General features: G+C 37.7%; 1 protein-coding gene across 2 annotated transcripts; it reads right to left on the reverse strand.

Moving 5' to 3' along the window:
- Positions 1-649: 649 nt before the first annotated feature.
- On the reverse strand, positions 650-25,024 carry NGLY1 (N-glycanase 1). Of its 2 annotated transcripts, XM_065051576.1 has the most exons (12): positions 24,840-25,024; positions 23,339-23,453; positions 20,983-21,225; positions 17,566-17,725; positions 14,163-14,385; positions 13,329-13,450; positions 12,782-12,927; positions 12,487-12,597; positions 7,329-7,493; positions 5,858-6,046; positions 2,358-2,535; positions 650-1,791 (listed from the first exon to the last, which is right to left on the reverse strand). In XM_065051576.1, exons 1-12 carry the CDS (start codon positions 24,965-24,967, stop codon positions 1,616-1,618), a joined length of 1,956 nt encoding a protein of 651 aa, XP_064907648.1. In that variant the 5' UTR covers positions 24,968-25,024; the 3' UTR covers positions 650-1,615. The 2 variants fall into 2 exon arrangements, with proteins under 2 accessions (XP_064907648.1, XP_064907649.1); XM_065051577.1 differs by lacking the exons at positions 650-1,791; positions 2,358-2,535 and adding an exon at positions 2,577-3,034 and having other exon boundaries at positions 24,840-25,016.
- Between the last annotated feature and the right edge of the window lie 412 nt (positions 25,025-25,436).

Below are 25,436 nucleotides of genomic sequence, written 5' to 3' on the forward strand. Positions count from 1 at the left end.
TTTCAGCAGTGGCATTTAGCTGAAATGAAATACAGGAGGAATTTTGAACGGAGACTGGTAAATTCACTTTGTGTTAGTCAAATGTGGGTAAACACCCTTCCATACAGTTCCCTGTCACTATATTGCTCTGTATTAAGGGAGTAAGATTCTTTCTAATCTCCCTCATAAACCATCAGTTTTCATTCTGAATTAAAGTATATAATCTATCATACATCATTCTGTCACTCCTGAGCTGCCATAATCTACTACAATTTAAGATACCTGTGGTATAATTTTGATGCCTACGCTCACAGTGTGTATTGCAGTTTCCTAATAAAATTTGAATAGTGTTATATTTGCTTAGATTTGCTGAAAAGTCAGCAAACATTTACATTGAAATAACGTAAATTATTTTTGACAATAATTTCAAATCAATACAGTGGTTGGAAGGGTCAGAAAAAAAAAAAAGAAAGAAAAAGCTTTAAAAACACTGATCTTGATAACATCATCCCTAATTCTCACTCATTTTTAAATAAAACTGTAGTTTGAACTTTGCATTATACCCCTAAAACAGAAAATTTCTTGTACAATCCAGCCACAGACCTCCTCAAATTCTTTGATAAAGAATATCTAATCTGAACATTCATTTTATTCACAGTACTGCTACATCTGACATCTCCTGGGTGGCAGTTTTTATTATAGTCAATGCAAAGAAATTTGAACACTGCATTAAGAAACAGAAAAACTGCATCTACTTTTACATTAAATTTGAGAAAAGCATTTAAAGTAACTCAAGACAATAGCTTAAAAACTGTTTTCAACCTACACACTTAATAAGTCTTCTTTAAAAATGGGCAAATTTTAATGTATGTAATTAAAAAGTATTAATAATGAATAAGCTATTTGTTCATAGAAAAATTCTGATGTTCTTGCTCAATTTTAAGTCTTGGTTTCATATCACAGACCATGACGATTTTAGGTACATAATTAACACTTTTTTCAAAATAAGTTTATTTTCCTAGCATACCATCATATTTCCAAACATTTCTAGGTATTAAACAGAAGTTTAATACTTAGACATATAACAAGATCATTTTAAGATTGTTTCAATATTTATCTTAATTTCAGTTCTTCTGGTTATTACATAAAATCATATTTTTCTCTTAAAATGCTTAAGTCTTCTATTATTCTTTAAAATATTTTAAAATCATCACAAGCATCTGTTGTAATCGGAAAATGGAATTCAAACTGTTTTTCCAAGGAACAGATTATAAGAAAAAAAAACAAAACAGCAAGCTAACCACAAAACTACAAATTAAAATCAATTACAATTGCTCTGTGCTCTTACGGTCACGTTTTGCTTTCTAAAACAGTTTCCTTTTAATCATAAATTTTTAAAAAGGGTATTTAATGTTTCAATCCCTTAATTTTTGCGTTTGTTTTTAAAGCGAAGAGGTTTTCATTGTGATGTTTACCTATTCAATACACGTGCAGTTTCAAGTTGACTAAATGGAAGAAGCGAAACAGGAAATAAAATGCCAGCAGGACGAACGGGAACTGCCAAGCAAATCTTCATGTTTTATCCATGGTATAACATCTTCTAGAAATCCAAAGAACATCTCTTCAGTTCAGGTTCTCAGAGGTCACTGAGCTTTATAATTATCTCCAAGCAATTTTCTCCACATCCTGTTAAGCTCTCTCTAAATAGCTGTGTGTGTTGCCATGCATTTTCACCGTCCCCTCCACTTAGTATTGCTTCCAACGTAACTTCTGTTGCACCAGAAAAATCTGAATAGGAGCAAAGATTTTTGTCTGTTGGAAGAAAATATAATTAAGTAAACCACTGCTGCAGATAGCATATAGTGCTAGAATGTATGTTAAAAAGACTAAGTTATAATGATTAACTATCTTGGGTTGCAACTACTCAAATTCATCTGTTAGTGACTGGCAGGAGGAAGAAACAAAACAAAACAACTACCAAAAAAACACCCACAAACCACCAGCACAAAAAACCAAACCGAAACACAAAACGCATAAACCAACCAACCAAAAAAGCCACCAAAAAAACCAAACCAAACCAAAACCCAGCTGCAAATTCTCAGTTATCATTTGTTTAGTGCTCGGGCTCAGACGACCTAGTCAAGGTTGAAGCCACCGCACACAGAAGCGCCTGTCCTTGCTAGTAAAACACACAAGTACCTTGTGTCCAGTTCTTGCTTACCCTGCTCTGTTGCAGGTAGGTGTGTGTATGCTAATAAAACTGCATTTGCATTTCATTTTTAGTATTTGCACAGGATTCACGCTCTCCACATAAACTATTTATTTCCAGTTACACCTTTGCTGCGCAATATAATTCATAATTTAAACGCCATACTTACCTCCTATCAGAGCAATTTCTGCTGTTGAAGAGCAAAGCCTCCACTTTATTCTTCCACTCTGAAATGTCTGACTGCTTGTCCTAACTGAAATGTTATCTATTTTTAGACCAACTGACTTGCACTCAAACTTCCAGCTGATGGAAGCAGAGGATGAGCCCTCTTTCCGGGCTAAATAAACCTAAATGGAAGGAAGACAGTCAGCATGTGTTTGATCATCTCAAGTTTTTGACATTTAATTAATCATTGTAACAAGGACATAAAATCTTAAGATAACACATTTTCATTTTTTATGAAGCCTCTGAACCTTTAGAACTCTACATTGTAAAATTTTGTATATAATCTCTTTTTGAATCCTTAAGTCTGTTCCTCGGGTAATTGTACATGTACATAGTCCTTCACTAGGGAACACTAATCTATTTCAACATGATTGGTAAAGTTTAAGCCACAAAAAACAGCTAAGTTTATTATTTAAATAAAGAAGCAGACTTCTGATTTTTATGTAAATGCACAGGCCCACACATTTTCATTCTTCATTTAATTCTTCAGTATTGCTGATGAAGAGAACTGTGTATCAGTATTTTAGATTCTTCAGATGTGGCTGCTGGCTGCACACCGCTTCTCCAGGATTTGACATGTCTTGGTTAAAGCAAATCATACATGCTAGCTGTACACACACCCTGTATAAACATTGTTTGAACTGTTAGAGATTTGTGTAATTTAATGTAGTCCCAACCCCGACCTAAATTTCATCTGGCTGGACAGTAAAACTCATACGTTAACATTCATTAATGTCACTTTGAACCCCCATAAGAATTTTGCAATGAGCATCTGATGATCCTTTCAAGTCTAGCATCTTCTATCAGCAAACCAAGATAACAGACATTATAGATTAAAGAGTCAAAACTGCCATGACCCTTTCAGAATCTTTCCTTAAGAAAACTTATCAAAATTCTGTCATGTCCAGGCTTCTGATTAATGTCATACTGAATGGATTTAGATAGCTCATTAGTTGTTAATCTGGAAGGAACAACACTGAATTATAATAAAGCACAGTAGTTTGTTTTACTAAAGGTGTCACCCTGATATAGAAATGTCATTGACAGATTATAAAAGGGAAATTTAGTGTTACTATGCACCAGGCATAAAAATGTTAATTCTCATGTTTAAGAAAGCTGAAAAACCCCAAAGGTGTGAGGTGTTACACTGAAAATTACCTATGTAAACATAACAATTTAACCTGCTTTCGTGTGAATATAATCTTAAATGTTCATGAAAGTGCTGATCTCCACATATTTTTTTAAGTACCTCAGCTAGTTCTAGCAAGAGATTTCCCTTGATCAGATCCTACCGAATTGCCATATTTGACTAAGGAAGCCAAAACACTCCATTAATTACTACTTGATCCAGGTGCACTAAACATAGGCTTTTAGAAATAAAAACTAAAACATTAGCCTGTCTCATCTTCCATCACAATATATAAGAATTTAATCAGAAAAACAGAAGTTATAGCTTCCTTTTGTGTCTTTTTGACTGTCTTCTAACTTTCGTACCTGGCTACTCTATTTCCAGTACTATTTTCAAAAAGTCTGAATTCCGGAAAAAGACTCATTTGAATTCTCTTCCAATGACGTAATTCTTCTGGAAAAGAAGCTTTTAGAAACCCACAAATTTCAGATCTACAAGTTCTTACATTTTTTATTACTACCTACTGTGGTCTGCTTGTTCAAGCCCTGGTTGCCAAGTTATCTCTGGGTAATCTGATTAAATTTCTGTTTTGTACCTGTTTTGCACCATTAAGTGACACTGAATAGTGAATATACACAAATACAATGGAGATATCTACTGTCAAATTGGCCAAGATGCTTATCTACCTGAATCATTTTGATCAACGACATTGCAAAGACAATACATAACTGATTGTTCTTTTGTGTTGCTCCTCAGCTAACATTAACACCTATAGTTACCTTTACTGTGGCTTTTGCATTTAAATTCCTTTCCATTCATTACATACTAAACGAAAAAAGCAAGCTATTTCTGTGAAGGCTTCTTTGGCTGGTAAATTTCTTAGCTGCTGAATCAAATTCCAAATCCATACCATGCAGATCTACTAGAGGTGTTACAAAAAGAACATGCAAACCCCAAACCCTTCCCTCTGCTGTCTCCCATAATACAAACAACCCTGACAAAAAGTAATTTTAGATTCATGCAGATGTTCTGCAGGATGCTATTCCTGTAGAACTAGAAGGCCTTACCCACAGGCCTGACATATACCTGGATCTGTAGCTCCTCATTTCTCTAGACCATCCTATCGTGCTTTATCTAGAAAAACTTAGCTGCTATTGAATAAAACAGTAAAGCCTTTCTGCCTGGTCTTACAGATTGGTCCCTTCCTGCTTTATCTGATTAGCAGAGCTGAGCAGAACAGCAGACTCATAATTGGTTTCAGTGCAAAGACGGTATGTTTCTAGCAAAAGTGAGGGTGACTGATCACAAGAGACTTGAAGATATAATGTGCTGTCAGATTTTTAGCAGATTCTACAGAAGCAGAGAACAGTTGTCCGTGATTCTGAGTTTCTGTTAGCTCTCTTTTCCTATTAGACTACCACGTTGTAACATCTATTATTCTCCAGTTTCTTCCCTTTTTCTTTCTCTTTTACGTAGAATAAGCCCTTCAAGATATTCCCCCACTGCATTTTGCAAGTCAGTTACGTCTAGACCCAGCATAAAAAAGCTCACAAGACAGTTATAAACTTAGCTTCATTTTTCATCAGTGAGAAGCAAAGCATTGCCTAAGCTAGAAGAATATTTGGCCAGAGACCTTTCAGACTAGTGAAATGACAAGGGAACAAAGCAACAACGTGCCATAGTCCATGACAGGAATGCTCAGTTCCTCAGTAGGCAGCTGTTGCAGAAAAAGCTGTTTGCTGGTAAATGACCCCTTCCCATCTTACAGGCATCCGTTCTCTTCTTGGATTTAAAGCATATGACTCCTCTGCTGCTCAGTGTCCTGACAGATGGAAAGGGTATACAATAATCTGGATAACTGACAGCTTTTTGCCTTCTTGCAGATGGAACTGTAATATTTAGGATGATAATTTCTTTTTTTGGCCATGTGTCAAGCAGATATCATACACTATAAAGTTATTCTCCAAAACAAAACAAAAACATCTGGCGAGAAGCACTGCTTTTCCATAAACCAGTATTGTGTGTTCGCCCAAAAGCGTAAGGAGGAAGCAATTTTATCCTCCTTTAGTGAGGATTTTACCTACCTGCAGATAATTTAGTCATCCTTTCTGGAAGACAAGCTACATTTATCTCCAACTTCTTAAATTATTTGACAATCTTACCTGAAGCTTAACTGTAACATTTACTAACATCAGCTAAATTCTAGAAGCATCAAGACAGGTTTTGATGCCAAACATTGCTAAGGGTTTTCTATCTTATTGGAGTTATCATACTTTCAGGGTAGATTTTATGTTTTCAGTAATTGTTATCCTTACCATTTTCCAGTCTGTTTCAATCTTTCTCCAGATAGACTCTGCCTTCCAAACACCTGTTTCCCAGCCACTTATCTTTTCATTATTACTGGAAATCCGTGTATAACTATCTTCTACTATATTGTAGATGAGGTGGAAGAGTTTAGATGCTTTCTCTTTTTCAGAGGGGACAAAAATTACTTCTTTTCTTTTCTGAAAAAGGCAAAACACACAAGCAGCTTAATTCCCCAAAATATTTCACTAAGAATATGTAACTTTTAAATGGTATGCCATGGTTTCCCAATTTAGTTTTGCTGCCAACTGATAAAAGTAATTTTTAAGAGAGGTCACAAACAAAAGCGTTTCTGCAAAACAGAAGTTTTAGACCAGTTTCCTACAATAAATGTGCAACTTTTCTGGAGGGGGGCAGTAATTTTGTTTTTTAAATTTTCACATGATTACTTTTGGAAGTAAATTATTAACAAAATAAAATAAAATTAGCAAATTCAAGTAAGATACTAACATGTTAAGAATAAAATGCCTACATGTTGAGTATTTTTCCTGTACAATCAATAAATAAATGGTTAATTTAAATAGGAAATTAATTCTATGATTATTATATTCAGGTATCTGTATATGACAGTTTCCAAATCAACTTCAAAAAAAACATAAGGTACAAACTTCATAACTTCATATTATCATCTTTTTTAAAAAAAAAAATCGTTATTGTTCTGATGAACAGAAAGTAAAACTTTTAAACTGTGGAAAACTGAAATAAACCCTTAGTGTCTCAAACTTAAAAAATGCTACTAAACTCCTTAGTGTCACCTCATATTGTTTATTTAGGATTGTCAGTCATTCCATATGACAGGATCTCTACAAAACTGACATAATGAGTGATAGGTTAAGTCACATATTTGCATGCTGGCTCAAGCTAAGTATGGTTATGGTTCTGGGAAGCTGTATCTTGCATAAAATCATTAAAAATAAAAATATTACTTTCAAAATAGTAAAAAACATTGATATGAAAATTAACTGAGCTTAGTTCCATTTACACAATCCCCCACATTGCCCCCACATTGTTTTATTAACAAAAATTGCTGATGAAAACCTGATTCTAGGCTTTAATCGATAGTAACTAATAATATATATAAATTTAAGTTCACTTGACTGCTTTCAACTGCCTTAAACTTTCTAGTCCTGTCACACTGTAACTACTCAAAAGGAAAAGTCTTTATTAACTTCTAGGAGCAAAACACACTTTAGATCAAGGATTCCCAAACAGTTCTAGAATCAGTGGACCACCACCCATCCTCAAATATTTCTTATGGACCTCTACTAAATTCACAAACTTGCACCTAATTTTTTTTTGCATTTCACTATTTGAACTACATCTGTAGGCCACCTACCATAAGTGCTATTCCTCTGCAGACCATAATCATAGAACCTCTAGTTAGCTACTTCTAAGATGGCCACCAGTGCAAAAGTTAAATACCTCTGGACCAATTTCACCTCTGGCTGTTCGCCAAGCCATTGAACCTGATGTCCTTCCACCATATTCTCCAGGTTTAGGTGTTTTAGGAGAAACAAACTCCACGAGCTCCACAATTGTTCTTTCCAAGAGCTCTCTTCTTCTATTTTCTGACAAAGATTGTTGTCTCTGAAAATACATTTAAGAAACAAAGTAAAAAATTCAGAAAAGACTGTATTTGTAGTTCTGCTCTAGAGTGACACCAGTGGGGGAAAAAAGAACTGAAAAAAACCCAGACTAACATTTAAAGTCTAGACTCACTGCTAGAAACATTGATCTTGTACCACACATGCAAAGAAAAATCTGTCTAACAGCATAGTTGAGAGCAGTGCTTTTTCTGTGAACAGGCATACACCAAATATGTGGACTTATTTTAAAATGAGGTTCGTGCTATGTTTATAATACAATTGCTTAGATGATATAACACTTCCACAGCATATTTTAAAGCTATTCATATGGATTCTGTACCATAGCTGTTCTTGATACTATTTGGGGGAAGAAAGCAAGTATAGTCATTTGGTCTAATTTTTCTTCTCTAAGGTGAACTGATTTGGCTGACAACTGTCTTGCTTTGGTGATTAAGACCAAACAAAAGATACAGTTGGTCTCTGAAAGAATTATTTCACACTGACTGACTCTATCAAGAACAAACTATGACATTTATATTTTTGCAGATATCAAAAAACTGAGAAAAAAAAGCTTATCGCCTACACTTCCAGGTATACTAGTGGAAAAGAAAAAGAAATATATAGCATGCTTTCTTTACCCACACAAATAAAATGGTATTTTTTTGTAGACAACTTTAAAAAAAAATTCACTGAGAGGCTGGGGCTTTGTCTCCATGATTTTCATGTCAGACAGAACTGATACATGGAGCCTTTTCCCATAACTGTGCATACACCTACACAGGCTTGGAAAATGAAGTTCAACACTGAGTATGCAAATCATTATACACCATCTTGGTTTTCTACTATGTTGATTGCCTAAGGCATGCACTCTCAGCCCACTAGGAACTGAAATTTCAGGCCAGTAAATATTCCAGTTATCTCAAAAATAGTCCTGAACTCTGAAAGTTTTGTTATTAAGAATGAGAAAAGATGCATTTGAAGGGTTTTTGCTCCAGACAGCAATGTGGAACTGGATAAGGGAAAGTAGATACAGAGAAATTATGAGAAACAGCTCCAGCTGAACAAATTCCAGCTGCCAAATACCAGCCCTACCACAGCAAAGGGGAAATACACCTCTGCTTGTGTTGATGGATGATGAGCAGTGATTCCACAGTCCCTCATGAAACACCAGGCCTTCCTGAACCTAACACTTCCCCAAGCACTTTGGGTATCCATATGTAATATTACAGATCTCACTCCAGCTCAGAGGAACTTTGATATGGCTTACCCTACATTAGCAATATTGATCTGCAATTTTCTTTGAGCTACTTTGACATAGGGAAAACCCAGTGTCAAAGGTCATCACCACTGAAATTAGTGATGCTACATTTGCTGCCTTTGCTCTGCAATTGTTGTAACAGTATCTATGTTAAAGAAGAGTGCTTCAGCACAAGTGGGGTGTTTCAGAAGACAGGCCTCTTACTGTGTGTGATACAAGAAATTGGTAAGCTCCTCAAATGTAAAGAGAACAAGTATGCTAATTCTTGTCATGTCCACCCACCCAGTAGACTCTTGCATATAAATGCTAACAGCCTGTAAGACACACCTAACACCCAGACTTTGCGGAGATCAACATTGCCTGTGCTGGGAAAACCTGTAACTAGTTTTCCTACAAATCAGATTGTCATCAATAGCATTCACGTACCAAAATGGATTCCAAGAACTCCATTATCAACTGTCATGGGCTCAAACTTCCTGCTTTTGTTTTTCCTTAGGGCTTTACACTCTCCATATATGCTCAAGCCCCACCTTTCTTTGGCAGACAAAGGGAATAGGAAGGAAGCAGGGTTGTGAACTGCAGCTTTAAGATCAGTACTGCATCATGTGCAAGTTATACTGTTGATGCTTCCTGAAGGACTGTGTTTTAGGAGACGAATAACCTGTGATTGAAGTGGACCCACTGTTAGGTAAGCAACAGATAATTCGATGGTAGAAATTGAATTTCAAACCTTTAAATGAGGAATATGGGTTCATCTCACACCAATCACCATGAGATGGTTACAACTTATCCTAAATTACTAGCTTTCCTTTTAAGAGCTGACCTGGTTGTATTTATAATCATTCACAATCACCACCAAGAAGTGAAGCCTGGAGCAAACAAAAAATAATTTGTTTCCATGCCCTAGCATCCAGTCTCCAACACAGGCAGTAAAAGTTCAGGATTCTCTCCCCACTTTCTATAGGTGTAACATACAATGGACGGGAATAGGGCAGTGCCCATACAAAGCAGGTGAAGAAAAACTTTGTAATCGGGTGTGATATGGTACTATAAAATAACATTACATGGTTGCTAATCCGCAGGCTACATACCCATTTACGAATGTCTAACCTAAATTAAATATACAATATTTCTGAGAAGTAAAATAGCATACTGAATAGACTAAACTATCCTTGCTTCTTTTCCATTTAACAGCGACGGTCACTCAACATCCTTTGAACTGTTGTGTTGTCTCTGCTTGGCTGACAGAAACGCAGAGAAATAATGACCAGACCCGTTACTCTTAATGCAGGAAAAGGACAATAATGATCTCTTCGATTCAATTTTTACTAATACTGGAGTCTAGGTGACAATGTATACTGCACACTGTGCTTCTCTTCAGTTGTAACTTAAAAGAATTGAGTTTGAAAGATGCGGAGCTCTGCATCAAAAGATACCAAGGCTACGATCCCTCCTAGTGGGGAACCAGTCTCCAGGAGATGATGGGAAAAGTTAGTGGAGGCCTCTGCCTACATTGGTCACCTGCTGAATGGGCTGCTGCAAAGAAAATGGCACACTAGCTGAAATGGAGACTTGTGACTGAGCAGTGTAATGGAAACCTGCTATGAAATGTCTCAATAGTTCTAGGAGTGAGCTGCCTTACCCCTCTACTGACTGCAGAAGCTGCCAAATATGATCCTCACAGGAAGTTTCTAATGGCCCCTTGATTCCCACTGCATTGTCACCTCAGAATGAACTTAAGGAAAGGCCCCCTGACTAGGCCAAATGTAAGAAAGAAAAACTGTTATTTTAACAACCTGAGGGCAAACCGACCCTAAGTTCCCGAAATCCCATTCCAATTACAATAGACAAAAGAAAAAAAAGGAATAATAGCAGTTATTTACAGGGATTAAATCTACTATCAATTTAATAAATTAATAGAAAATATTCTGAACATCTACTGGACAAAAGGAAGTGGGAGTGGGAGGAGAGAATAGAACATCATCAAAAAGACTGACAAAGGTGTTCTAACAGAATCATAAGACAGCTCTAATAATGTGTGAAAGCACTAGGCAAAGCGTGCAGCGTACAGGAGGGCTAGGATTTTCCATTTGAAGAGAAAGAAAGAAGAATTACAAGAGTGTCTTGAAAGTGCATGGACAGCCTTCTTTCCTGTACCCAATTTTTAATTACATTTTCATTTAAAACATGACCAAAATGCCTGTTCTTTCTGTTTGAAAAGTGCTCATGCCAGCTCACGAGCTGCACAGTCCTATAAAGTGGGTAGAAAAAAATAAGAAACAAGCCAATAGACTAACATGCAGCACCATCTCTTGGAGACGGAAATGTGTTTTTTTACTGGAGTTCTCCAGACTTCTGTAAGTGAAACAGAGCATGATCCTATGGTAACATCGCTGAGGTGAGAACAAGGTCAGGCAAGCCAGCCCATGAGTAAGTTGCTTGTACTTTCCTGATTCCATCAATCTTGTCAGAGTAATTTTTCAACTTGCTAGTGCCCCATTTCCAATCTGATCTCTCCCTATGGACAACTGGTGGAGAAGAGTCTGGTGGCTGGTTTCTATTGCCAGTAGATCAGAAGAAAGGCCCCTTGGATCAGTTTTGTAGCCAGCAAGGCTTCAGTGCTCTCAGAAAGGACACCATCAAATTCCTGCAACCCTGCACAAAGCACGGGCATTTCTCAACTTGGATTTCTAATCCTTTGCCTCCTTATATGTTGCTACTCCGTGGTCAGCTGTCTCAGTGCTCCACTCTGCTATGTGACACTAATTTTTCATTACTGATAAAACATTTGAGCCAGGGCTTGAAATAATACATCCAGCTCAATTCTGCACACTCTCACTGTGTGGATATAACCAGAGCAGGCCAGCAGGCCTCTAAAAGGGCATAATCTGTTTATGAGAACTAAAATTTCTATGCACAGGAATTAGCCCTAGAAGGAAAGGGGGAACAAAAACGGAACGTTATAGATGGTTCGAGGTTTTCTAGTATTCTAGTATATTGACTCAAGAAAAGTTCATCCTGTCCCAAGAAAGGAGTAGAAAAAGCTCAACAGAGAGGTGCCAAGTGGACTTGGGTTCTGTGACTACAACACACAGCTGCAATGGCTCCCTGTGTTTTGGGGATGCTAGGCAGGAACAGTATATGTGGCTCTGAGTCAAAGCTCTACTCATGCTACCAACACTATTGAAGGTCTTAGAAACAGCCTGTCAATCATTCCTCCTGCTTCTTAGAGCTTATAAAAAGTCAGGGGAATCAAATTAGGCCTACATTTCCTATAAATATAAATACTGTTGTTTTTAAAGTATAACATTATTGATGCGGAAAATGCTCAGCCACCCTCAAGGCGTCTGCATAGCTGCATAGTAGTTGTGGTTTACCCCGGACATCTGTAGATGCACAAGTCTACTGCAAAGCCATCAAGAAAACATATATATACAGCATATATTTTATATATATACATATATACACACTGTAAATACACATACACTTGACTATGTAAGAGATTATATGATAATCCTTCTATTTACCATTCTTTATCTTATTTTACCTAAGTTCAGCACTGATTCTTATGTATTCAGTGTAAAACAAGGTCTGCATAGTCTAACAGCATTTTACATTCCATAGCACATCCACATTCCTATCGTGTTACCAAATGCAATCCTCTTCTCAAGGACTTCACATTCTGGAAAGACACTTCTGTTTCACTTAAGAAATCGATTTAAGAAAAGCTACGTACCGTTTTATTTAGTGCATTAATTGTTTCACGCAGTGTAGCTTCACTGAGCGCCGTCCTTCTAGTGAGTACTTCTTTATGCTTACAGCTGTATCTCCAGGTGACATCAACAACCTCAAGCACAAATTGAAGAAGAAAATAAAGCAACCAAAAATTCCCATGTATCTTGCTTCATTTAAAGAGGCTAGCTCATCAAAGTATGCTCTTCTATAATAATTCTGGAAAACATGCTAAGATGGAATACACCACACACTTCCCTCAGGGCAATTTTGGTTTTTATTAATATCATTAATCCTACCTCATCTTTAGAGAATGCAAATATGTAGGAGAGCTTCTTTCCCCATCCAGTTTCATAGAGAAGAGGTTTATCACAGACATTTTCACAGGGATCACAGTGAAGCCATCTTTTCTGAGATGAAGAATATACTTCAGTCCATACATGATCTACATAACAAAGGCCAAGAATAAACAATGAATTATAAGGATAAATTCCCTCTTCTAATATTGCAGAATATTGTAATTTTTCCTGACTTATTAAATGAAGGAACAGGTGAAATAACATGTTTTAGGTTCAGCGACATTCAGAAAATTTACCAGAGCTTTCTCTTTCTATATTAGGATCATTAAGATTGTATCATTCTGAAGTCAATCATCTAACCTTACTTGCAGAATTATATTTCTTCTCATCAGGCAATACAGGAAATCAAACTTATACTGTCTGTCTTTGCTGAAATCCGTAACTTTATATGCGGTCTGATAGCTAATATAATCTGAGAACCATAAAATATATAACCTCATTATGCGTATGTTTTCATTAAAATTACAATACTCTAGAATACTGATACCTGTACAGTCCCAGACATATCTAGCTTCAAAGCCTGCAGCTCTGCAACACAGTGTAAAACAGTTGGCCCACTCGCCACAGCGTCCACATCTGGTTTCCAGAAGTTTTTCAGGGTTATTATACCTACAGGATAAAAACAAAATGAAGCCAGAATAATTGAAAATACATTTCACCTTTTAAAATCTTTTCAGTGTAATTCAGTCCACAGAAGACAATGGAAACGATCACTCTACTGCACAACACAAGTGAGAGAAGAATGTTTTTATAATACTTTGACTCACATAACTCCATCCTATGTTTATCACAGCACTTAAATGAATCTGGTTTTTTTGTTTGTTTGTTTGTTTTTTTCAGTTTTCAAAAGTGACTTAAACTTTATCTTAAAATACAGGGGTTTATGCTGGTCCTTTTAATAGTTAGCAAAAATATCAACAAATCTGATATTTGCTTTTTTGCTATAGACTTGGCAAAAGATGTGCATTATCCTTTGTGATCTCCCACAGAAGTGAAAGTTTTTCTTGAAATAAGAAAAATCTATCCACATACTTTGCCAATATTAACGTACTTTATTTAGAAATTTTACTGTATCAACAGTAAAAAAAGAAAAAATCAGTCAAGTATTCAGAACAAGGCCACACAAGATTAGCAATTTTTAAAAAGAAAATATTGCTTTATTTTATAGAGCTATTGCAGACTCATCAACCAACATGTTGCTTAAAACCGCTCTTCTAATCTTTTTGATCAACAACTTATCACTTGTTCAAAAAATGTACAAATACAAACCTGTCTCTGGAAAGACAAGACAAAAAGCCAAAGCAAATCTTTGTATGCTCACCTTGGGAATCTGTTACACAACTGACACTGGTTACAGTAATGGTTTTCCACTCGGCTGGCATCCCACCTTAGATCATCAGCAGTAGGCAACAGGTAGTCACTTTTAGGCTGTGTCTGCCCACCACACCTGCTGCAAGGAAGATTATTTACCCAATGAAAAAAGTCATTCTTAAACCAGTCCAAGAGCTCCAACAACAAGAAGTCCTCTTCATTCACATGTGCACCTGCAAAATTTACACAACACACAGGTCAAATGAAAATATAATTTAATTGAACTTCCCAGTATCTACACAGATCACCATCTCTGGCCCTTCATTACATTTTAGAAGCTTAATTATAAAAAAAGCTTCATATGTTACTTAAGCACACACAAAAAAGAAAAGTCTAAATTCTCAAGATTGAATAATGAACAAAAAACTGCACTCCTAAACACCACAATGAGAATAAGGAATTGCTCAGAAAAACAAGTTAAATAGACAGTAAAGCCTGATGAAGTTCCTCATGCTCCTCATATTATTCCAGGGCTTTGAGAGAGAGTGTTAATTCTTTATCTGCTCCTAAGTATTATTTTCCTATTCTTAGCTAATTAACTAGGAAGAACAATTGCTTTGATTTCATAATCCCAAAGAACCAGACACCAGCAGCAGTCTAGACAACCAGGTATAATATGAACAGGCTTTCTACAAACACAGCTTAATTATTGTAGAACATTTACATATATCATGTCAACAAAGTTGAGTTTGTTTATAAATTCAGCAAATAAACACCTTTGTCAGCTTATGCAAGCTAGACACAGAATGTCTTTACTTTTCTACTCTAGCCAATTCCACCACACCAGACCACCAGACTCTTCTGGCCCACTTTCCCGTGTTCACAACAGGTGTTAGAATCTACTCACACACACTGTTGTTCTTCTGCCATCTGGAAATAACCCCACTTTACCTAATTAACAAATTAAAAAACCCATTCTTTCAAAAGGGATACATCCCTTCGAACTCCTTAGAGTCTTTAAATCTGTATTCTGCTCCCATGCCCAGAGAGGTACTCTTCCTTTCCAGATTCATAATCCTTCAAATAGGTCCTCCTATTAACTCCATCATCTAGGCCACACTGCAATCACATATGTTAATACCTGATTATTTTATGTACTACAGCTTGCTTGTAATACAGCACAGACAGATCTGACTAATGAATATGAGGACACAACAATAATTTATAAAGACGCCATTTAAAGGAAGCCATGCCAAATTTGTCCATTAGCACATCTTTCAGAATGGCGAAGAAATACTAGGTAAGATGTGTGTTTTGCTTATTTAAGCTCAATTCACATCTTCCTGTGAAGCTGAAACAATCTTTGGTACAAAAGACTCTGTGGGGACCTTAACTCTATTAAACACACATTACCAAGACCATGAAGCTCATGAGAAAAGATCATCTGTTAATCAAAGCAAGAAAACCTAACTTTTAGTTGTAGTAAAATTTCCATTTTTACTTATTAGATATGAGAAACATTTGTGCTGAAACACTCAGACAAGGTGTTCTTGCTTACAAAATGGAGATCCTCATATAATCAAATTTTCTGCTAAAAAACTGAACGAGAAGATTTTGAGCATATTGTCATTTCCTGGATAACAACATACTAATCAGAACCCACCTATGAAAATATGACTGCTATCATATGAATACTCTTCTCTTGGTTTGTAAATGAAATCCTTCATGAAAAACATTGCATAGAGAGAATAATGAATGTGATTTATTTGAACAGAAACACTCGTCTGTGACACGCAGCTATTTTTGATTGCACAATCCATCTTTCTAATGGAAGGTAGTAAAGGGAAACAGTAAAAAAATGTCTGTACTTCTGATCAAACTTCCTGAACTTCATAAGCCAAAAATACCTATTATGCATTGCAAGGGAAGTCCTAACACAAGTGTCCCGAAGCACTAAGCAGTTACACCCACAGGTCACAGTCTTGATACAGCAATAGGGATAAACCAAAGATCATACACAGTCCATTTCCAAAGGAATGCTTCCACAAAACTCTTTAAAAATGCTTTCAGACTGTCACAATCCAAAACAGCAGAGTTCTACCCTTTCCCTTTTATTTGTATCTAAATTAAGGTCTAGAAGGCATTTTGAACAGACCAGCTTGATGACTTGGGAAGAAGCACCTGGGAACACCACCCTCCTCCTTACTTCCCCTTTTAATAATGCGCACAGCAGAACGAGGGATGTCTTTATTTTTCGTTTTAAAGGAAGTTAAACAGTTTTCATTTATTACTGCTAAGTCTTTTCCCCAATGCATTGTCTAACGCTGCAGAATGAGAATGATTTGTACTTGTGTGGTTTCTTATTTCCCAGTATAGCTTTATAAAAGAGAAAAATTACTAAGAAAATCCATTGTCTAAAAGTTCCCTAATGCCAAAGGCAGAATTACATATCAGTGTGTGGTTGCATGAGACATCTCAAAGTCATTTATAAAAATGATAAGCACTTATTTTTGGTTTGCAAATCAACAGCACTCCCATCAAGTTAGCAGAATTGCTTCAGAGTCTTCTACCAAAGATTCGCAGTGAAAAGGATTTTTTGGTTTAAATATGACCTTGGAAGCATTTTTTTTTTTTAATATTTATCTTGTACAAGTAAAATATTCAATATATAGCTGTAACAAATCTAAAATTGTCACTTGAAAATAGAAACATGTCATATTTAATTGACAAAGACTTTGTACTCTCAAAACAGATTTGCATTTACAAACATAAATTTTAGCCACTGATGCCACAAATATTTATGCCTATATTTCACTTTTAGCTCCAAAAGGATGGCATGTGAACAACACTATTCATTTATGCATTAGACAGAAAGGTGATTCTTTGTATCAGGTTGTGTCTTGGAAAGGTCTCATGCAAAAATCTCACCAATAATATCACTTTAAAAAGAGAAGTAGCAGTCTGAAATTTTATTCTGAATTTGGAATTGTAACACGTATGGGAAAATTGCACTTTGAAAATTTCAAAACAAAGACTACTCAACCAAGAGGCTCCTCTCATCGTAGCTATTTCACTCTAGATGCAAGGGATACAACAGTACACACTCAGCCCATTCGTTTCCCCAGCATTGTTTACTACTAATTTGCATATTAAGCACTAAAGGATGGATGACAAAAATGAAGTAAAACAAACAAACAAAACCCCCACAACAAACATAAAAAACAACACAACAAAAGTGAGGAGAGAGAAGAGTAGAAAATTAGGAAGGAAGTAATTCTGTTTTAGAGACAGCATTTGGAACCTGCAGACACATGACCAGATCCACACACCTAAAGCACCGTAGATACAGGCATCATCCAGATGTTCGAAAGAATATTTCTAGTTTCATATACATTATAAATTGGTAGCATTACCTTTGTCCAGTCTTGTAGCTTGTGCTAGTTTTTTCTGAGCCTTCCCTTTCAATTGCTGGAGGGGAATTGAATCTAGTGCTTTCTGCTGAATAGAAGGATTCTCATACATCAATACAAGATGCTCAAATTTTGTTTGAAGTGCTTTCAAGATATTTGCAGCCTGCAAAAGGATTTTCAGTCACAAGATGATTTATGAACTTCCACCGTAAACCAGAGGAAATAAGCTCTCCTATTTCAGTTTAAGTCAGTCACAATTCTATACTCATAGTTACATTATGTATTTCTTTACAGGTGAAATGTTTATTTCTAAAGACATGAATAAAAATTGCAGATAGCACCACCCAAACCACATAGCCAGTTTTCTCATCTTCAAGCATTCTGAATGGCATTGTGAATGAAAAGTATGATGATTCAGAAAAGACATTTCTGATGGCAATTTTTTTTACTTACTTTCTAGCCCCCACTCTCCATATTTCTTTTGGACACCTTTTACCTGAAATTCATTCCGTTTCCTTGACATTGCTGCATCAGTTCTCAGAACTCCATTATTGATGAACACTGCTTGTCTGTTTCTAGTTCTAATTCTACTCTGACACAGATTTGAATATATAGCCCTGTGACCACATACTGAGCTGTGTATTTCACTACAAATCAAATATAAGGACTAGGCTTCTTCAGTCAGTTATCCTAAGTATCACTTAGTGGCAACTACATGTTACACCCAATAAGGTACACCTGTATCTACTAAGAGAAATAGTTCAAGTTAATAATAGTGGAATTAGCAGCTGAGCATACTATTTACTCCCATTTAAAGAGGGACAACACATGAATTGAAATGGGATTTTAAAATTAAGAGTCTGGCATATTTTGGGGGAAAGCCTGGGACAATCCTAAATTACGTTTTCTCCACTACTAGCTCATGCTTCTTTAGCCTCATTAACTACCACCTTTGTTACATCAAAAATCCCACACATTCCTGAGGTGCTAGCAGCAAATGCAACATAATTCACAGACGTGAGAACACTGCAGAAGACTTCTTTCAAAGGAACATTTAAATTAGGAGTGATTATTTTGATGCTGGACAGTACTATGGGACCGCTCCTTACTTTTCATAACTGCTGGAACAGAACAGAACTGGTTTTGCTCTTCCTGGAGCTCATCAGCTGCAGGTAACTGGTTTAGCATCACAAACCCAATTGTGTTCAGATTTCTTTTAATGCAAGTTGAAAGAACAGAAATAAGGGAAGTTAAGGACTGTGAATGTCTTATAAATCTTCATGTTCTGTCAGCTTCCTAAAAGACTGTTCAGAGATATTGCTCAGCACAGCAGAAAGTCTCCCAGATTCTTTGGCAAGAACCTCACTGCAAATTTAAGTTTGGCTATCTTCTTCCTGTAATCACTATGCCATCCAGGAAGGTATCAGAATCCATCCACCAGAACAGTGATTAGCCATAGCTTTCCTTTCTCCAAGTCTCAAGAATGCCTTATGATAAGAAACAGAAGAGCCAGAGATGACTCAAAATAACAATGGGTTAGGTCCCTAGAACACTACCAGTTAAAAGTATTCCCATGCTGCCTCACGTAATCTACTTTTCCTTGTGCTTACCAGGACTCCCACGAATCACAGGTGTAACACACAGGCAAGAAATAAAAATGCTTGCATGACAAAACCCACTCTAAATCTCTCAAACATCTGACAGCAGCACATAAAACAATACAACTATACCTCTGCAGTATACTCGCTGAAAAACCAACACCTACTGCTGTGCAAGTCATAGCTAGGAGGAATTTTATGGACTTCCTTCCAATCAACCCAGACTATACAGACCAAATTCAATGGCTCAGAGAGTGAGCAGTGTAATTCCCTGAAGTGATCAGCTGAAATACAGCATTCTAAGAGAGTGCCAACACTGCATTAGCAATGTCTCTAAACTGCAATAAGTTTGGTCCCACCACTGATGTTGAATCTCAAGTATGGAAAAATAATAATTGCAGAGAAATGAATCCACAACTCTGATGGCTAGCATGAGTCAGGGCAGAATAAATACAAATGAGAAGTATTAGCCTCAGACTACATCAAACACCAACTTGAGATCTGCAGCATTTTTCTCATTCCAAGATCAACACAACATTTAAAGCTTCCAGTACCAACCAGTACTTCAGCAAGGCACTCTAGAGGTTTCATAATCCCTTCCAGCCACCATTACTGAAGCAGCTGAAACCGTAAAACCCAAGAAGCAGATCAAAATTCAAATAAACCTAGACAGTATATTTCAAAGGCAACTACTGGCATGCTAAAATAATTAGATTAAATGGCTCAGTATTCAAGTGCCTACAACAGTTCTTTTTTTTTCCTAAAGGACATAATGGGTGATGATGGGTCAGAGAGCTCTCTTTCACAAAAAGCCATCACTTCAATCTGTGCTTTGCCATTTCTCTTCCACTGATCTTGGATAGCTACTGGGAAGAAACAGTATGTCATAGTTAAGCACTCAACAATATACTGGTAGTATCACATAAAAGAGACAAACTCTGTTTAAGGACATATGAGAAGCAAGCTTTTGGAAGGATTCATCTTACATCAACTTTTAAGACTGAAGTGACACTGATTCTTCAGGGCAAAGCTTTTTAGAAAGTTAAACTAAAGCATCTTTCAAACCTTCCATCAAAGGCATAATATAATCTTTAAAAGTTGCATGATGTGTTAAGAGTCTCCTCCCATCAGGTCTGGTAACATCAGATGAAGGATTCTGCCTCTCTGTCTTGATAGGGAACTCCATCTCAACCTCTTAGACATGGAAACAGCCCAAACAACTATAGATTTGTCCTTGGCCTGGCTAAATTCCTCTCTCTCACAACAGACTGATGTGAAAAAAGAAAGTCCTCATGAGCTACACATACAGGTCATAATGCATGAACTGAGACGCCAACAATTACAAACATAACGGTTATGGTCCTGTTCTTTTACTGGCACTCAAATACCAAACACAGTAGACAGCCCTAGTCTCAACTTACCCCTCTCACCCTTTGTTCCTTGTTGTTCCCTTACAATACAAATCAGCTTTTTTTTCCATGACACCTTGATCAATAAAACATTTACAGAAACCTTCAACAAAATATCTTGTTAATATTCTATTTATGGCATATTTCATGTTGAAGTTGAACAGAGACAAAAAACAAAAAAAAAAACAAAAAACTCAAAAACTTCAGAAACCATCGGAAAAATTAGAAATTCCTCTAGTTCAACATCCTCCTCAAAGCAGGGTTAGCTATTAGGTCAGACCAAGTTGCTCTGGACTTTATTCAGTCAGGTCTTGAAAACATCCGCCTCCTGAGAAACCTGTCCCAACACTTAACCTTCTTCAATCTTTATACTCAAGATCAGTGCACCTACAAAGTTTCAAGGTTATAATTACCATTTCAAGAGATTGCACAAGTGATGTTTCTGGTTGTTGACGGGCAGAGGCAAGAAGAGAGTCAGCAGGTCTTGAACGCTGATGTGCAACTGTCTGAGCGCTGGCCATAGTTTCAGAGGATCCTGATCTGACGATTTGATTTGACTCATTCAGCCTGCTACTCCTCTCCCCTGCAATTAAGTCTCTGATTTTACGTAGCTGCTCAATCGAAGCTTCCTTAGGGAAAACCAGGTGAGTTTCTCCCTGAAATTTAGACAAATTAATTCAGCAGTTAGTGCAGGTCTAAGCTAGTCAGCAGTTTGTATGCACTGCTAACAGCTGTACCATTTACTGGAAGTTAGCACACAAAAGCTTAGCAGGATCCAGCTTTTGGATTAGGTCCCCCACAGCAGAAACTATTAGATCAAGAAGCTACAGTCAGTCTAGAGAAAAAAGCGCTCATAACAACATGCTTTTGTTAGCAACTCATTCTGCAGAGCCACACATGGACAATGCAATTATTATTTGGCAGAGAAAGCAGCAACAACAGCAATTAACAACAAATGCTCTGTTCTCGCAGTACAGCAGCAAAACACTAGGCAATGCAGAAGTACAGCCAATGCTGGGGGAACAAGTCCCTAGAACAGCATCTGCTGGAAATTCTGTTCTGTATGATACGTTTTAGGCTTTGTAAGTTTTCAGATAGGAAATATTATTCTTATTGAGACCTGCACCCAGCTTGGTTTCTGGGCTCCTATTTTTGATTGTAAAATGATTACTGGTAGCATAACAAAAGCTCAGTAATTACGACAGAAGCAAGTATCAGTGCACTTAACATGAAGAGATAGGTTACCAAAAACCATGAACATTCTGAAACATTCATAGTTCAAGAGTTTCAGTTTCTACCACTGCTACTTTTGTATTTATTAAACTGAGAAATTTGTTTATCCACAGTTACCTTAGGTCATCTCTCATTGCAAACACATGGCTTCACTTTAACACTTAAAATTGTCACAAAACTAAATGGAATGTATAAATCCAGTGGAAGTGTAATAATTTTTAATTGAAAAAGTTGGCTTACCACACAGAGACAAAAGGAGGAAAAATTTTAGTTATTGCAGTTGAAGAGAAGTTTGTGAGCTCCAGCCTCAGTTGACACAATAACTGTAAGACTGAGCCAAAATGCTTTTAAAAATCTGACAGAAGCGAGAGCAGCACTTTATAATGTGTTTAAAATGCCTATAACTGCTTGAGTGCTTCACTAGTTAGATTGACTACCTCTTGGCCAAAACACATCATCAAAAGTCATGTCCTGAGCACCAGAATGAGAATAAGACCATTTATCCCTCTGTAGTTATAATTTCTTTCAGCATACTTTTTTTTTTTTTTTACATTAGGACTACTACACTAATAAATTTCACCAGAAAAGAAGGCAAAGGTCTCATGACAACTGGACTTAAATAACATAATGTATATACCCATACAAAAGTGCAGCATTAAATAGACAAATTAAAGCAAAGCAAGAGTTGTTTTTTTAACCCCAGCTCTCCTGTAATTTCAAAGGCTGCTTCAAGCTTTGGCAGTATAAGTTCCAGCAAGACAGGGACCATTTGAGGACACAAAACAATCTTTGCAATATATCTTTTTGAATGCAACAGAATCAATATTCACCCAAAACTATTCTAGGATACAGTTTCGTAACTATTTAAAATTGGTAAAAATCCCACCCTCCCACTACTTCAACAGTCTGTTGCCCTCCACTGGCGTCATGACAACACTAGTACTTGCGCAGCTACACTGTGAACTGTTTGAAAAATATTTCTTTTTGTTTTGTTTGTTTTGGGGGATTATTTTTTAACCAGATCACCTTCCCTTATCTAACTCACTGTAGGGACACACAAGCCCCACTGCTGGTAAGAATATGCAGCAGAAGAGCAGGATTTTTTTTTTTGCACCCATTCCAAATTACAGTTTCCACACACAGATCTACAATACAGAAACTGTTGTCTGATATCCACCTAATAGTGGGCTGCTACTAAGAGATTTCCACCCCATCTCCCACCTTTTCCTTTGTGCCAGCATGGATACATACCTGACCATTAAGCAAACTAGTTGCATGCCTGAACAGCAGAAAATCAATCTTATCACAGATCAAGTTAGCTCTAGCTCCACCAGATTACCAAAGTAGCCTCACCTACATTTTCTGTTGGTTACCTACAGATAATTGCAAACAAGGATTGAAAGAAAATGAAGAAAACAGCAACTGGGTTAAAATCTAATTCCTTGCAACTGTGAAAGAAGAAAGAAAAATAAATCTAATTTTAAATTTTAGCGTGTAAGCTGATGAAGGCACCAGAAGTGACTAAATTATACTCACCTCTTGAAACCCCATCTCAAATAAACATTCAACTGCTCCTCTGACAGGCAACAGCCTCGTGGAAAATGCTGGATTTCCAATCCGAATTAATCTATATTTTTCTTCGTAAGGATTCCTGAAGAAATTAGAAGTTTTAATAATGGTTGCAAATTAAGTAAACACTTAAAAGCTGGGTAACTGTACTAAGCAGTATTAGTCATTCATAAGATATTTTTTAGAAGTTTAGTTTCATTCACACCATGTAGACAGAATATGAAACCTATCTAAAACTTTTACTTCATTTATGTATTTCTGCATTTAACTTTGAAACTTAAAAACCTGTTCTAAATTTTAGTTTGCAACTTAAGTCCATAAATATGTGTTTGGTAGCCCTGGCCAGCAGACCTTAGTCTGCAGTTACACTTAATGACAACTACATGTCCCCCTCCACCTGGTAGCATTCTAACTGAACTCCTCCTCATGACACTGGATGGTTTTAGGGCCACTACAGAAATTATGCTAAACTTTCTGGTACACAGGTGAAACCACCATGGTCTCCTTGCTTCTTGAAGGGCTACCTCTCAGTTCTCCTTTCCTCTTTCAACTCTTCTAAACCTTCTTCTCTCACCTCTTTCTTTAAAAGGAGTCAGCCCAGGGCCCACTGTTGTGTCGCACAGAACAGTTTTTGCAAATGATTGACAAACCAGATATAGACAGGGAGAGGCAGCTCATACATCTTGAGTTGCTGGATGACATCAAGGTCAACTGCACATATTGGTGTGTATATATATACTCTACAGAGCCACCTCCTGAGAATCCAAGTATAACTAACTCTTGATACCAATCTTACTGAGTCAGATGAGAAAGGCAACAGAAAAATCAAGTTACTATTTTAGCATTGCTTGTTATGCATCTACTGATTTCAGATGTTTAAACACTTGCAGAATCAGGGCTAATGCAGGCTTTTATGTGTAACGCAAAAACAAGCCTTCAAAACAAACCAATCAGCAACAAATAAATAAAAATCCAAGCCACTACACACATAATGTGAGAGACAATCTTATTTTTAAATAACGACAACAAGAAACGAGATGTTTTCGAACTTCAGCGTTACATAACAAAATCGAATCGCACGGCTCATCTTTGAGACGGTCTGTCTGTAAGCCCCGAAATAAACTGCTGCGAATACGTTACGATATATTGCTTCTAAAGCTTTATTAGCCACAGAAAACAGGAATTACTAAACTGACAATCGGACTGCGTTTTCCGAAAGATGGCCCGCGGTGCCCTCAGACCCCTTGGGCGCCCACGCACGGCCGCGACCAGCGAGTCACGGCCAGGAACCGGGCCGAGCCCCTCAGACCGCCGAGCCCCCGCCCCCACCAAGGGGGGCAGGCGAAGCGCGGGCCCCGGGGCTGAAGCGGCAGGTTCCTGACAGCCGCCACCACACCAACCGACACCGGGCCGGCCGTGACAGGGCGGCGACCCAGAGGCCGGGCTCCCCCGCCGCGCCCCCGCTCACCGGAGGATGTTGTCCGCGTAGGTAAGGAGCAGCCGCGACGCCTCCAGGAAGATCTCCCGCCCGTTCTGGCAGAGCTCGCTCACGGCCGGGGAGCCCGGCGAGGAAGAGAGGCCCACGGCGGCCGCCATCGCGCCACCCTGGCACGCGCACCACAACCCCCCCACCCACCCCAGCCGGGCAGCGCCGCGCCGCAGTGCGCATGCGCAGCCGGAGCTGTGAGGTCACTGCCCTCACACTTTGTGCCCGGTAGGGGGCGGGGCGGGCCTTAAAGGGCCAGAGTGGGGTGCGGGTCCTGCCCCGTCTGGAATAGGTGAAGTTACAGGAGCTGCTGAACTGCTTTATCCTGGAGATTTTAACCGCGTTGCAATCCTGACCCGCTTCTGAGGTTGGACTTCCTGGTCACACGGGGCTCTCAGGAGCTCCCTTGGCAGGCGACAGTGTTATAAAAGTAAATAAACCTCCTTTTACATAAAAGTACTTAAATACTTTTGTGGGGGACTACGGAGGGTCCGTGGATTCCCTGACGGAGGGCACGGGAACAGAGATTAGCCTTGAAGATATTAAGGTCTACCCATGAGAAAGACGGGAGTAAAGGAG

This window comes from Columba livia, chromosome 2 (assembly GCF_036013475.1).
Source record: "Columba livia isolate bColLiv1 breed racing homer chromosome 2, bColLiv1.pat.W.v2, whole genome shotgun sequence".
NCBI classification, from domain to species: Eukaryota; Metazoa; Chordata; class Aves; order Columbiformes; family Columbidae; genus Columba; species Columba livia.